Source organism: Somniosus microcephalus, chromosome 11 (genome assembly GCF_052327205.1).
Source record: "Somniosus microcephalus isolate GS21.2 chromosome 11, FLI_Smic_1.0, whole genome shotgun sequence".
Taxonomy (NCBI): Eukaryota; Metazoa; Chordata; class Chondrichthyes; order Squaliformes; family Somniosidae; genus Somniosus; species Somniosus microcephalus.
Genome location: NC_140997.1, coordinates 67914373 through 67930207, shown reverse-complemented (window position 1 = coordinate 67930207; position 15835 = coordinate 67914373). Strand labels below are relative to the sequence as shown.

Below are 15835 nucleotides of genomic sequence, written 5' to 3'. Positions count from 1 at the left end.
ACCTGCAAAGTATTGCTCAGTACCCAAAACTCCTTCACACAGCGTTGAATCTCTCCAGAAGTCTCTCTCTCTCTTTCTCTCTCAGAATGCGTGGTGCAAAAATGTTACCAACAAAAAAAGGCAGGAAGCGGTCGCCTTTAAATAGCGCTCCCCCAGTCCGTTTCTGACTGCAAAGTGCTCCCCTCAACCTGTCGTTGCTAGAGCCAGGCGGTAAGGCAGGGGGCGCCACTCAATATCCGGTTCGGGCTGCTACCGGGGCGTTGCACACTCGACTGACGTCACGATCTGCCGGCGCAGGGGATCGTGGCGGTAGTGTTTAGCACCGCCGCAAAATGTCTAGTTAATTTCGTGAGCGGCGCAAACATCGCCGTGCACGGGCGCTAGTTGCTTTGCGCCCTATTAGAGCCCTCTTAAGACGCTAACGGGAGGCGCAAACCAACTGAATTTTTCCCCCATTGTCTTTTCTGGCCATTTTTTAAATTACATTTTTGTTATAAGGAAGCTAATCTTTTATAAGTTGTGGGTGACTAAGATGCTAAAGTCAATTTTAAATATGAAATACCTGTCTCGTGTCTCATATCCCGCTCTTCTGTGCTGTTGATAGACCAAGAGTCTTCAACTAATCCTGGGAGAGTAAAGGTAATACTGTATCTTTAAATTACATTCATATAATATCCAGTTTTCAAGATGACATCTGAACATTTCAGTTCATTACTGTCAAGTGGTCAGTTTAACATATTTTAAACATTCTTTATTGCACTAGTGGATTTCCATTTCAAGTTGTGAAATGCCAATACAGTCTGATATTGTTTTCAATACTTTCATAATGATTTGCAGTAATCTGTCATGTGTATAGTAGTTATGATACTGGAGTATCAACCCAGAGATTGTGAGTTCAAATCCAGCCAATTGAATTCAACCTGGGAAACCTGGTAATTTAGGGGCAGCACCAGGCCATCACAGCTGTCCGATTATCCTAAAAACCCAACTGCTTCACTGATGAGCTTCAGGAAAGGGAACCTGCAAACCCTACCTGCTCTGGCCCACTCAAGGCCACTGCTGTGGGATTAGTGTGCTGAAAACATACCAGAGTTGTTCAAGGCAAAAATTTTAATTGGTTCTGCAAAAACCTCCGTTTCCTGTAAACATTTAACAAATTAATGTAACTTACTTTGACACCTATAAGGCAAAAAACATTAAAGTACAGCAACAAAGTTCAAAGAGCTGATAAGGAAGTAGGCAATGGAGGAAGAAGGAGCTTCAGTCACCCAGAAAAATCATAGGCACCCAACAGGATGACATACACTATTCCTACAAATCAGGAATATATTGGTTAAAAATTCGGTTGCTAGCGCCCGTTGTTTGGGCACTACGGGTGTTGAATTGGGTCAAAAATGGTGTCTGAGCAGCGCACGCACGCATCTGGTGCGGGCCATGCCCGATGCCATTTTGTTGAGGGCGTTACCATCGGCGCTGGGAGCAATTGGCGTAAGTATGCAGATTAGGCAGATTGTGACGTCAATCAGTGTGCAACACAGATTTGGCGCCAGCGCTGCCATTTTCCACCTCAACGCTAGAGCTAACGCCCTCTCTTAACCTCACACAGCTGGACATATGTTCATCAGCAGGCAGCATGCATATAACGAAAACCATGCTGCCACACAGAATCTGAGGGCAGACCATTGGCGTCCATAAACAACACTTCTGCTGCTTGGACTGCTTTGGAGGAGCCCTGCAGTATTCACCAGAGCAGCTTCCAAGATTTGTCGTGGTCTGCAGCATGCTCCACAACCTCGCCATCATGCGGGCACAGCCCTTGCCACCAGGCATACGGTGACCAACTGAGGAGGAGGAGGAGGAGGAAAAAGCAGAAGGGAGGAAGCAACCCAAACAGCCCTTTTCTGTCTGGGCTCTCCGTGATTGAATCATCCGACTGCGGTACCAGTGAACGCAACACCAATTCCACATTCAACAATAGTCCCACACCTTACCTTTCCTCTATATTACTGACCATCACAGCACTTCTTGGTCACAATGTTACAATAAAAGCCATCACAAAACAAACATTTCAAACCAATTTTAAGAATCAAACCATTACAATATTTCATTCAAAAGTCAACTAATCATCCTGGTGCATTCCCTTAGTGCCTGTCTTCAGTGTGCCTTTGCCTGTCCTAGTGCCCCTATACAGTGCTTTCCTAGTGCCTGCAGCATGGCTGGTGGAAGGCTGCTGACTTTCAGTGGGGGAGACTGCAGATGGCCTTGGAGTGTAACCTCGGGCAGCTCTGGGCCTAGAAGGCCCGGCTTCAGACGACAACACCTCGGCCATGGGTGGCAGCAGTCTTGGCTGGCTGGCTGACAGGCAACAGCAAGGGGAGTGGCAGTGGTGGGAGAATGAATGCTGTCATCCTGAGAGAGGACAGCAGGGTCATGCTCCACGAAGCCACTGCCACTTCCTCGGGGCGGTGCCTCAGCATCCCTAGTAATCTGTTGGAGGACAGTTTGCAGGACTGCTGTGACACCCTGCAAGCCCCTTTCCACACTGGTAAATGCAGCCATGGTGGCAGCAGTCTGAGCTTCCATTGCAGCACTCAGGTGTTGGGTGGCTTCCGCTTGCGCTGCAATGGAAGTTGAGACATTGACCATCGGACTCTGCATCATGGTTGGGTCCACAAGTGCACTAATAGATCTGCCCACCCATTCCATGCTGGAAAGGATGAGCTCCACGCTCTGCGCAAAGCCCTGTATAAGGTCGGTGCTGGACTCCTCTATGCTCATTGACATTGCATTCAAACTTTCTGGCAGGCCTGCCAATGTACCAAGCATTTCCGTGTGCATACCCATCAGCATTCTTCTGTAGGCCATCCCATCGAAGTCCTCACCTGAGTCCTGTGCAGCAGAACTTGTGTGTGACCTCGCCCCCCGGGGAGCTGGCACCTGCGCTACCCTTTTCCCCCTGCCCTGGCTGCAGGCAACATGTGCCTGGTGTCTCACCAAGTGCAAATCCTGCCTCTAAGCTACCCTCTAAAATCCCCAGAGTGCCAGTATCTGAGCGCGTGGCTGCAAGTATCAGATCAAGTGATGGTGTTTCTTCTTCATCATCACTCTCCTTTTCCTCTTCCACCACTGCCTGGCCTGTTTGGATTTCTTGGGTCTCTGAAATGAGAAAGGCACAAGGGTAGGGTTGTGGGCAGGAGGGTGGCGGGGGGGGCTGGAGAAGCAAGAGGTGCAAGCTTACACTATCTGTAGTTTGTAAATCAGAAGAGTATGTGGGATGAGGGGGAAGGTGGGATATGAGAAGGAGGAGTAGGTATGAGGATACCATCATCGTCAATGCTTTTAGTGCCGCTACTGGCCACAGCCTAGGTCGCAGCCACTCCAATTATGGCGAGCACTGTCTCCTCGGGCAGGGTTAGGATATGGAGGCACGTCTGTCCCCCTACAGTTAGCTGTGGCTGCCTACGATTGTGCACCATCTTGTCCTGCAAGAGAGAGGGAAGTGTGTCAGTGATTGTGGTTCACTGTGCTTGAGTGATGTGGCTGTCATGGCTGAATGTGTGTGCAAGTTGTGAGATGTGGGTGTGAGGCTTGCAGCAGTGGTAAGTGTGTGAGGGTGAGATGGTGCATGTGAATGTGAGGTATGAGTTGTGATTGATAGAGATTGTTGGTAGGTGAGTGTTGGGGGTGTGGTGAATTGAGCAGTGCATGAGGCTAGTGGTGCAGTTTGTGGGATAGGGCATTTGAAGATGAATTCACTGACCTTGACCACTCGTGTGAGGTCATTGAACTTCTACCTGCACTGCATCCAGGTCCTCAGGGCTACACTGTTTGCATCAACAGCTATGGCTATCTGCTCCAAGTCCCTTCTTAGTGTCTGTCTGGAGGGCCTCCTGGCCTCCTATGGATAAGGACATCTGTCCTCCTGTCCACCTCTTGCACCAGGGCCTCGAGTGCTGTGTCCGAAGATCTGGGAGCCTTCTCTCTGCCATGTTGCGCCATCTTCACTCTTCCTGTAGGTCACACACTCTTCTACCTGCTGCAGCCAGAGTGCACCTCCCCTTTAAGAGGTGCAGGCTGGCTTTAAGAACTGCAAGCTAGCTTTAATTGGTGCTAGCTTCGAATGAACTTGGCCCCCCTGCTGCATGTGCAGCCACTCAGCAGTGCATTTAACACTGGGCTGCATGCCACTACCATTATAATTAGCACCATGTTTGTGTGCTGCCTGCATTACATTGAGCGGATGTGGGTTAATCGCGCATCGCAATCCCCACACCTGTTTTCGAGGGCTATCCAATTTTTAGCCCATTATATTTTCTTCTTTTCTCTATCCCCTCTCCTGCTTCGACACCCTCCAATATCTACAGTGTAACTAACAGTTATTAATGGGTCACCAGTTTGTCATGATTAGTATATCATTTCATATTTATACATTGGTATAAATTCTGTACACAGTAACTGTACAAAATGTAGGTAAACAGATGATAACTCAGTAAATGCTGTGTATTATACCACTGTCTAAAAAAACAAGTCTAGAAAGTGTAAAATGACAAACAGCAATAAAAATGATTATTTTTAAGAAACATCCCACCACACTGCTCACACAAAACAATCATGTTAACCGCATTAGCCTTGTGAGTACTGCTAGCTTGTTTGAGATTTTAAAATATGTATACCTTTGTATCTATATAAAAATCAACAAATTTCAATATCTCCAAATTTCTGGTGATAAATGCCATCGAATACAATTTAAGAAATGTGTAAAACTTTAAATACGTCCCACAGTGTTTCTAAAGGTCCTGAACTCCAGCTGCAGCCCTCAAAAGGTTAAGCCACCATTCTACAGCTGAGATTCACAACAGCCGAAGCAAGAAACCACGATTGATTAATGTGGTATTTATTCAAGTAAACACCAAACACAAAATCAGCGCTGTGTGATAGATATTTAACACTTGAATACAAACTGGAGAGTCTACGATTGATTCCATTATCAAATCAGCCTCCGGAAAATGAATACCTGGGTGTACTTTGTTATTCCTCCACCGTGAACTAAAGCCATGCTGCTCTTTAGCGTCTAAAGAAACAGAGCTGTCGGGTTAGAAGCTGAAGCACTTTCGTCGTTTGGAACACGTTGAGGACATTTTTTGTTTGGCTGAGGGCATGTACCGTATTGCTTTCATGTTTGGACACTGCACACGTCCTTCACAATTGGGGCTGATTTTCCTGACATTTGCCCCGAAGCAACACCAGAGAGCAGCGGCCAGAAGGCTCCAAGGCTGGCAGCGAGGCCCTCAGCTTAACTGCTTCTTCCAGCCCAGTTTCCAGTGCAAGCCCTGCCAGGGCACGGGCCTGCACTGAGTGCACGCCCAGTTCATAATTATGGCACGGGACACCATAAGTGACCACAGCTCAGACTGGACACACTAATCCTGCCCAGCACCGGGGTCAGGGGGCGGGGAGGAAAATCAGCCCCATTATATCCAGTTCTGCTGGTATTAATTGGATGAAGGCAGTTATTAAATTAAAGTAAAGGTGAAAGGCTTGTATCTCCCCCTTTGCTTACACAATCACTGTTCATCTCACCAATATTGGCAAACTGTAACATTGGATATGAGCAGGTGATTTTTCATTTTAATAAGAAGTATTCTTTTTAAACAACAACAGACTCCTGTCCCTGCTGGTGATCAGCTACTGATCCTAATTTGTTTTATGAAGCAGACAAATCTATAAAATAAATGCCCAACCAAAGGGAATTATCCACTTTGGAGGAAAAAACAGGAATACAGATTATTATCTGAACGGCAATAGATTGGGGGAAGGGGAAGTGCACCGAGACCTGGGTGTCCTTGTGCACCAGTCGCTGAAGGTAAACATGCAGGTGCAGCAGGCGGTTAAGAAGGCAAATGGTATGTTGGCCTTCGTAGCGAGAGGATTCGAGTACAGGAACAAGGATGTCTTGCTGCAGTTGTACAGGGACTTGGTGAGACCACACCTTGAGTATTGTGTGCAGTTTTGGTCACCTTATCGGAGGAAGGATGTTCTTGCCATGGAGGGAGTGCAGCGAAGATTCACCAGGCTGATACCTGGGATGGCAGGAATGACGTATGAGGAGAGATTGGGTCGATTGGGCTTATATTTGCTGGAGTTTAGAAGAATGAGAGGGGATCTCATTGAAACTTATAAAATTCTAACAGGATTAGACAGACTAGATCAAGGAAGGATGTTCCCGGTGGCGGGGGAGTCCAGAACCAGGGGTCACAGTCTAAAGATAAGGGGTAAGCCATTTAGGACAGAGATGAGGAGGAATTTCTTCACCCAGGGAGTGGTGAACCTGTGGAATTCTCTACCACAGAAGGCAGTTGAGGCCAATTCATTAAATATATTCAAGAAGGAGTTAGATATATTTCTTAAGGCTAAAGGGATCAAGGGATATGGGGAGAAAGCAGGGACAGGGTACTGAATTTGGATGATCAGCCATGATCTCATTAAATGGCGGAGCAGGCTTGAGGGGCCGAATGGCCTACTCCTGCTCCTTTTTTTAATGTTTCTATGTTTCTAGATACTTACCAGACTGTCCATTCTGTGGGTGAATACAGTGAATGGCTACAAATGCTCCCAAAATGCAGCCAGCAACTGTTTTAACTCACATTGACTTCTGGGTGCAGTGCTACTCTGACAACAAGCCATACGTTTGATTGAGCACTTGTAGTGGCAGAGGTGCTGACCTGAACCATGGTTTGACTGTTCTACACCACAATTTCATACTGAATTTAAGCAACTAAATTCACCTAGAATAATACAAGATACGCATTATTTTGTCTTTGCGATTACATAAAGAGATGGGGCTGATATTCCAGCAGTCCTGGTGCGCCAGTGGAACTGTGATGTAAGAAAACCCCCATCGACCCCATTGAGTAGGCTGCAGAGCCCATCCCATATCCTGCCGATGAGGTCCGTTAAATGGACCGGGTGGGCTGCTCCTGACTGTCAGGGCACTTTAGAGGTTCCCAGCCCAGTTTGTCAGCAGACGTCAGAACAACACACAATTGGACCCCAACACTGTTCCTGAGCCGAAGACAAACTGCCAGCAATTTTGTAGTTATTTGCTAAAGTTTTAAAGGTCGCCTCTGGGATCAATTACCATGGTGAACTCTTGGGGCCTTCCAATGGGCCTCAATAGAACTCAATGCCATCTCTTGGCTGGTGAGAGTTCCATCGATGCCTTAAAAATGTGTAAAAGACCGAATTCCCAGGAATTTCCCCAGACACACCCTCCCTTGAAATGGGGTGGGGGGGGGGGAGCAGAAGATTTTGCCCTCTCTTGCTTTCCAGAATGAAGGTGGCACTTTGAGCAGGATGAAATCGGAAGCAGGTTCCGCTCCAAATTTCTGGACTCCTCTGCGTGGAGAATTTCTTTCTCACCTTTCCCCAGCGCCGGAATTTTGGGGCCATCGTGTCACTAGGGCATTGTGTCTTTTCAAATTCTTGTGTACAGAGTGACTGCTGTCAGAAATTACACCTCCAATGTAATCTTCTCCTTTCGCTTCTCATGGCTGCCATGATATTATAAACAGCTTTGGGTTAGTAACATTTTCTGAACCCCTCAAGTGTATTCATAATTGGTTTTCCTTGTCTATCATTGGCAGTACTTATTTGGATGTTGTTTGCATTTGTTTTCAAAACTTTTACCAGTGATTTTACTGCTGACACATTATTAAATTCCTGTAAATAAATTGGTCACATGAAATTAGCCCATATTTTAAGTGGCCAAAAAATATATATCATATCAGATAAGCAGAACATTTACACAATCCATAAAGTGAGCTGAAGCGTTCAACAACGTGGTGCATTCAAATTCTTTGAAGTCATTTTGGCAGGCAAACACTAGACATGTTTGCATTTGCAAAGAGTTTCTTAAACCTTTCTCTTTGCAACTACTAGCAAGTATATATGTTGTTACCACATAGTCCCTTAAAGAACAAGACTCTACAGAAAGAAACTCCTTAATCTAATAATGCAAATGAAGGTGAAGTACAGACCACAAAATGTAGTAATAACAAATTAAGAATAGACTGATCACTTCTAGTCCTATAACTAGAGCTATTAGAAAAGTTCATATTGCATCAGACCACATAACTGCCAGAGGAATAGACCACACCATAATGAATAAATTGTCACCAATGTCACAATTAACCAAGTTTCAATATAAAAGTCTACGGCCTAGAAATTTGGGACCACTCCGGTGGGGGGGAAGGGGGGCGCATGCAGGGTATGCAGAATGGTGAGGTCCAATGTGTCCTTGATATTGGGCCTAGGATCTCATTGCCATAGAGCCAGCATGGAACTACACCTATTGTTAGTCCTTACCCAATATGACAGTCTGTGCACTTCAGGCCAGAAGTGTGCACGCATTTCCTGCCTGCCATTTTGAGGCCTTAGTAGGCCACTTAATGCCTGTAAAACAAGCTCTATGCAGCCCAATTTGTAGGCCCTGGTCTACTATTTGCATTAGGGTTAAATCTAGTTTTGATGTGCAGCTTTAAAATTGAAAAATGGATCAAAACAAAATAGTGTGTTGAACCTCAGCTTGAGCTCACTCAGCCTTTAATTCATCCCTGTTAATTCTTCTTGGTCATGTCTTTTAGGGCTATCTAGGTTCATGCCTTTGATGTGCTATCCAATTTATTCTGATGTTCTTTATTCTTAGAACATGGCTTTACCAAGTCAATCGGCATTGTGTAATGACTGATATTATGAAGTGTTGATTATCCTTTCTGATTTCTCCATTGGTGCTGAACCCCTCCCAATCTGGGTTTTGGAATTTATACATTTTTTTTTCCAAAAATGTAAAAACGAAGTTAAATAAATCAAGCAAATGAAGTACAATGGTTAAGGATCTAAGAGAAGTAAATTGTTTGACTTTCATAGAAATTCAAGTAACAGAGGATTGCAAAATAATGACAGAATAATGCCAGAGTTCGAAAAGCACAATCTCAGATTTCCACAAGCACACCCTTAAATCAGTACTGCTAGGTTTTTGGCAGAGCATTATTTCATTCTTTCCAGTTTCAAGTACATACAAAGCACTATAGATAGTTATGTTTTATTAATTATTATGTAAAATAAGTTTAATATCCCTCTGTTGCACAACAAACTGAATCAGAGCTGCACAGATACGTAATTCGATTGGCGAGCTTGACAGGATAAGTGGCACGCTATGATTCTGTTACGTGAGTCATTCGCATGAAGTAAAGGAATATCTTCAGCAAAACTTGTTTCTGTTATTGTTACACTTACTTTGTCTTTGGTAGTTGGTCCTTCCGCTTGCCTCAAGCTGCCAATTAGGCTAAATATAATTTGAAAGAAAAAGATTAAAATGCTTGTAAGTTGATTTTTATTTTGTCAGTATAAAAGGTTACACCAGGTTCAGTGTGATCAGTATATGTTTCGTATTATTTAACGCAACTCAATGTACTTGCTTAATAGGCTTACACCAATTACATCACCAACTTCAGTCCTTCAGTTGGAGCTTCATAACACGGACACTGGCTCAGTCATTGCCAACAAATAAAAGGGCCAAAACTGCACAAACATGATGATATATTTCATTTAACTCCTCACCCCCGCCCAAGTGACTTCAAGGCTGTAATCTGATCTTGGGGGGGTGGGGGGGCGGGGTCATGTAATGATTACAGACTGCTCAGAGATTGCTCTGGTAGTTTCTGACCACATCTGAACCTCTCAGTGGGAATGCTCCCTTGTAATTATTCCAGTTTTCCATATGTCTGTTATTGAACTATTCATGTAACTCATTGTGCTTTTATAATCTTCTTAATCGCTCCTTACCTCTGAATAATATTGTCCATTATAGTCGGATATATCGTCAGCATACCCCGGAAGCATAGTATCATGGTTCTCAGCAGCTCTCTGTAGTTGGCCTGGCTACAGAGGGAAAAAATAATCTTGCCTTTAAAATCTTCTTTTGACTGCAGCTACATTTGCTCAAATTTATTCAAAAGTAATAAACCACATTTTCTGGAAAAGGTAGATGATTATTGAAGACCAAGTGAGAGTGGACATTATGGCCTAGAAATTCGATGGAATTGTTTTTTGGGCGCTAAACAGGCACTTAAGCTTTTAATATGGCACCCAGGAAGTGCACGCTCGCCACAAGCTGGAAGTGCACCGCCCGCCATTCTGGTGTAGGCAAAAAAAAAAGAAGTGCCCAGGGCTCACATCTGAAACAGGCATCTGGCCCTTTGTATATGCTAATAGGGGGCCTAACGCCTGTTTGAGCTTTGCCCTGAGGCAGCCAGTGCCTGTGCTGGAACTGGCTGCATTCAGGAAAACCAGGCCTACAGCGGCCAGACAGGCGACCCATAAAGGGAGTGCTGCAAACCGCCACCAAAAAAGTATGTTTGTTAAAAAATACTTACCTGAATGTGGAGCTGGGAGGAGCAGGTGCTCTTCTCGACCTCACCTTAAAATCCCGGGCCACTGTTGGCCACCGCTCGCCCCCCCTATCCGATCACAACCTTAACTCCTGCCTCTGATCACTGCTGCCACCTTTCCCCCCGATTTCTGCCGCCACCTTCCCTCCTGGCCACCGCTGTCCTCCGATCACCCCTCTCTCATCCCCTGTAAGGACTTACCTGAGGGCCGCTGCCAACAACACATCAGCTCGATCTTCAAGGCCTCTTCTCCGGCGAGCAGGTGCCCGCAGCTCGTCGGATCGATGATAATGAGGCTGAAGCCTAATATCAGGGGCACCTCAGGCATATCCATTCAGGTGAAGGGATTTCTAGGCCTATGTCCTCACAGATTACCACAACATCAGTGACCATTTCAAGTCCAAGAAAGTATTTGCACATCGCTCACCACCACCTTTAAATTTATGTTTCACTACGGCTGCACAGCTGCAGATTGCTTTTCTTCCAATGTTCTCCTTTTCTGCCAGCACGTGCTCGCACTGGGTATGATTCATTTCTTCACTCAAGTGGCCATTTTGATGTGTGAGTCCAAACAGTGAGTGTTGGCAAAGCAGCCATTTGTGGTGGACATCACAGCTGAGCCTAGTCCTGTCGCTGTCAAATGTCCACACATACATACTTTCCAGCAGTCACTGTGTAGTGCTCAGGAGCTGGGACCCAATTTGATTACTGCCTTCTCTATCCCAAGGGTACCAAGGCCAGTTGTAATGCCCTGGCTGAGATCAACTAATTCAGGTCTTAGACCTTTTGAATGTCAGTGCTTTAGAAGGTTGTGATTTCCCCAGAGGTTATTGGGGAGATATGTAAACTGCTGCTTAAAGATCTGTAGCCCACTTCTATCCCAAGAACAGCATTGTCTGTACCATCGAAGCCACCGCTGCCTTGAATTTCTTTGCTACTGGATCCTTCCAGGCAACATCTGGTGGGCTTTGTCACATTAATCACGTGGCAGCTCACCATTGCATCGGAAAGATCCTTCCCAATGGAACTCGAGAAACAAAGGGACAGAGAGAGAGCTAGCCAGCTCTATAGACTGGAAAGACTTCCATAGGTGAAAGGAACAATTGATGGAATGCATGTAGGAATATAGGAACAGGAGCTGGCCACTCAATAGCTCAAGCCTGTTCCGCCATTCAATTGGACCATACCTCAACTACATTTACCAGCCTTTGATCCATATCTCTTGATGCCCTTACCTAATAAAAATTGATCGATTTCAGTATTAAAAATTTCAATTGACTCAGCATCCACAAGCTTTTGGGGAGAGAATTCGATATTTACTTTACCCTTTGTGTGACAAAGTGCTGCCTTATTTCAGCTTAAATGTCCTAGCTCTAATTTTAAATTGTGCCCCTTTGTTCCGCATTTCCCCATTAGAAAGAAAAGAAAGACTTGCATTTATATAGCATCTTTCATGACCACCGGATGTCTCAAAGCGCTTTACAGCCAATGAAGTACTTTTGAAGTGTAGTCACTGTTGTAATATAGGAAACACAGCAGCCAATTTGCACACAGCAAGCTCCCACAAACAGCAATGTGATAATGACCAGATAATCTGTTTTTGTTATGTTGGTTGAGGGATAAATATTGGCCAGGACACCGGGTTAACTCCCCTGCTCTTCTTCAAAATAGTGCCATGGGATCTATTACGTCTACCCGAGAGAGCAGTGGAGCCTCGGTTTAACGTCTCATCCGAAAGACGGCACCTCTGACAGTGCAGCACTCCCTCAGCACTGTACTGGAGTGTCAGCCTAGCTTTATGTTCTCAAGTCCCTGGAGTGGGACTTAGAACCCACAACCTTCTGACTCAGAGGCGCGAGTGCTACCAACTGAGCCACAGCTGACAGAAATATTTAGAGGAAATAGTTTTTCCTCTATCTACTCCATTGAATCCTTTATCATTTTAAACACCTCAATTAAATTACTCCTCAACCTTCTAAACTCAATTTTATGCAACCTGTCCTCATAATCTAACCCTTTAAGCCCTGGTATCATTTTGGTGAATCTGCACTGTATCCCTTCCAAGACCAATATCCTGAGGTTCAGTACCCAAACTCAACACAGTAATCCAGATAGTGTCTGACCAAGACTCTGAACAACTGAAGTATAACTTCCGCCCCTTTATATTCCAACACCTTGAGATAAAGACTAATATTCCATTAGTCTTTTTGATTACTCTTTTATCTGTGCATTAGCTTTTAGTGATTTGTGTACCTGGACACCTAAATCTCCTCAACAGTTGTCTAATCTCTCACCATTAAGAAAATATTCCAATCTGTCCTACTTGGATCCAAAGTGCATTAGCACACACTTTCCCACATTGAACTCCATCTGGTACAGTTTTCCCCATTACTATGTCCCTTTGTAACTTACCCATCTACACAACTTACCATGTTGAACACCACTTGGAAGAAGAACTGATAGTAGCAAGGGCACAGAATGTACTCTGGGTGGGGGACTTCAATGTCCATCACCAAGAGTGGCTCGGTAGCACCACTACTGACTGAGCTGGCTGAGTCCTGAAGGACATAGCTGCCAGTCTGGGACTGCGACAGGTGGTGAGAGAACCAACACGAGGGAAAAACCTACTTGACCTCGTCCTCACCAATCTACCTGTCGCAGATGCATCTGTTCATGACAGCATTGGTAGCAGTGACCACCGCACAGTCATTGTGGAGACAAAGTCCCGTCTTCACACGGAGGACACCCTCCATAGTGTTGTGTGGCACTACCACCGTACTAAATGAGATAGATTCAGAACAGATCTAGCAGCTCAAAACTGGGCATCCACGAGGCGCTGTGGGCCATCAGCAGCAACAGAATTGTATTCCACCACAATCTGTAACCTCATGGCCCAGCATATCCCTCACTCTACCATTACCATCAAGCCAGGGGACCAACGCTGGTTCAATAAGGAGTGTAGAAGAGCATGCCAGGAGCAGCACCAGGCATACCTAAAAATGTGGTGCCAACCTGGGGAAGCTGCAATACAGGACTACATGTATGCTAAAACGTGGAAGCAGCATGCTATAGATAGAGCTAAGTGATCCCACAATCAACGGATCAGATCAAAGCTCTGCAGTCCTGCCACATCCAGTCGTGAATGGTGGTGGGCCATTAAATAACTAACGGGAGGAGGAGGCTCCATGAATATCCCCATCCTCAATGATGGTGGAGCCCAGCACGTGAGTGCAAAAGACAAAGCCGAAGCGTTTGCAACCATCTTCAACCAGTAATGCCGAGTGGATGATCCATATCGGCCTCCTCCTAAGGTTCCCACCACCACAGAAACTAGACTTCAGCCAATTCGATTCACTCCACGTGATATCAAGAAACAGCCGATCGCACTGGATATAGCAAAGGCTGTGGGTCCAGACAACATCCCGGCTGTCGTGCTGTCGACTTGTGCTCCTGAACTAGCCGCGCATCTAGCCAAGCTGTTCCAGTACAGCTATAACACTGGCATCTATCCGACAATGTGGAAAACTGCCCAGGTATATCCTGTCCACAAAAGGCAGGACAAATCCAATCCAACCAATTACCACCCCATCAGTCTACTCTCAATCATCAACAAAGTGATGGAAGGTGTCATCGACAGTGTTATCAAGCAGCACTTACTCACTAATAACGTGCTCACTGATGCCCAGTTTGGGTTCTGCCAGGAACACTCGGCTCCAGACCTCATTACAGCCTTGGTCCAAACATGGACAAAAGAGCTGAATTCCAGAGGTGAGGTGAGAGTGACTGCCCTTGACATCAAGGCAGCATTTGACCGAGTGTGGCATCAAGGAGCCCTAGTAAAACTGAAGTCAATGGGAATCGGGGGGAAAACTCTCCACTGGGTGGAGTCATACCTAGCACAAAGGAAGATGGTTGTGGTGGTTGGAGGTCAATCATCACAACTCCAGGACATTGCTGCAGGAGTTCCTTAGGGCAGTGTCCTAGGCCCAACCATCTTCAGTTGCTTCATTAATGACCTTCCTTCCATCATAAGGTCAGAAGTGGGGATGTTCACCGATGACTGCACAGTGTTCAGTGCTATTCGCAACTCCTCAGATAATGAAGCAGTCCATGCCCGCATGCAGCAAGACCTGGATGACATTCAGGCTTGGACTGATAAGTGGCAGGTAACTTTCGCGCCACACAAGTGCCAGGCAATGACTATTTCCAACAAGCGAGTGTCTAACCACTGCCCCTTGACATTCAACGGCATTACCATCGCTGAATTCCACACCATCGACATCCGGGGGGTCACCATTGACCAGAAACTTAACTGGACCAGCCACATAAATATTGTAGCAACAAGAGCAGGTCATAGGCTGGGTATTTTGCGGCGAGTGTCTCACCTCCTGACTCCCCAAAGCCTTTCCACCATCTACAAGGCACAAGTTAGGACTGTGATGGAATACTCTCCACTTTCCTGGATGAGTGCAGCTCCAACAACACTCAAGAAGCTCGACACCATCCAGGACAAAGCAGCCCGCTTGATTGGCACCCCATCCACCACCTTAAACATTTACTCCCTCCACCACCAGCGCACCGTGGCTGCAGTGTGTACCATCTCCAAGGTGCCAAGAAGCAACTCGCCAAGGCTTCTTCGGCAGCACCTCCCAAACCCACAACCTCTGTCACCTAGAAGGACAAGGACAGCAGGTGCATGGAAACACCACCACCTCCAAATTCCCCTGCAAGTCACACACCATCCTGACTTGGAAGTATATCGCCATTCCTTCATCGTTGTTGGGTCAAAATCCTGGAACTCCCTCCCTAACAGCACTGTGGGAGTACCTTCATCACACGGACTGCAGCAGTTCAAGAAGGCGGCTCACCATCACCTTCTCAAGAGCAACTAGGGATGGGCAATAAATGCTGGCCTTGCCAGCGACGCCCACATCCCATGAACAAATAAAAAAAGGCCTCCTAATTTAGTGTCATCTTCAAATTTGGGTATGCAACTCTCTATTCCTTTATACAAGTTATTAATAAATATGGTGAAAACCTGAGGCCGCAATACAGATTCCTGGGGTACACCACTTATTACATTCTGCCAATCAAAGAACATTCCCTTTATCCCTACTCTGTCTCCTACCTTCCAAACAATTACCAACCTATTTCACACGGTTACCTACAAGTCCATGCACTCTCATTTTTTGTTAATAATCTCATGTACGCAACTTCATCAAATGCCTTCTGGAAGTCCATATAGACAACATCTATAAACACTCCCCTGTGCACCTTGGTAGTGACTTCCACAAAAAATTAAACTAGATTACCTACCCATCACAAATCCATGCGCTCTGTCACCTTTCCAATACTCTATGTCTTTTTAAATACTACCAGGCCTTTGC

The 15835-nt window shown here is 45.7% G+C and overlaps 1 protein-coding gene across 1 annotated transcript in view; it reads right to left on the bottom strand.

Annotated features, from left to right (window-relative positions):
* The window catches only part of tmc5 (transmembrane channel like 5), a 365838-nt gene that overhangs the window by 8966 nt on the left and 341037 nt on the right, over positions 1–15835 (bottom strand). The window contains exons 21-23 of the mRNA XM_086000829.1: positions 9844–9939; positions 9295–9343; positions 563–625 (exon numbers count right to left, since the gene is read on the bottom strand). Of these exons, the coding sequence (XP_085856955.1) occupies positions 563–625; positions 9295–9343; positions 9844–9939 (208 nt within the window). The remainder of the gene's footprint in view (positions 1–562; positions 626–9294; positions 9344–9843; positions 9940–15835) is intronic.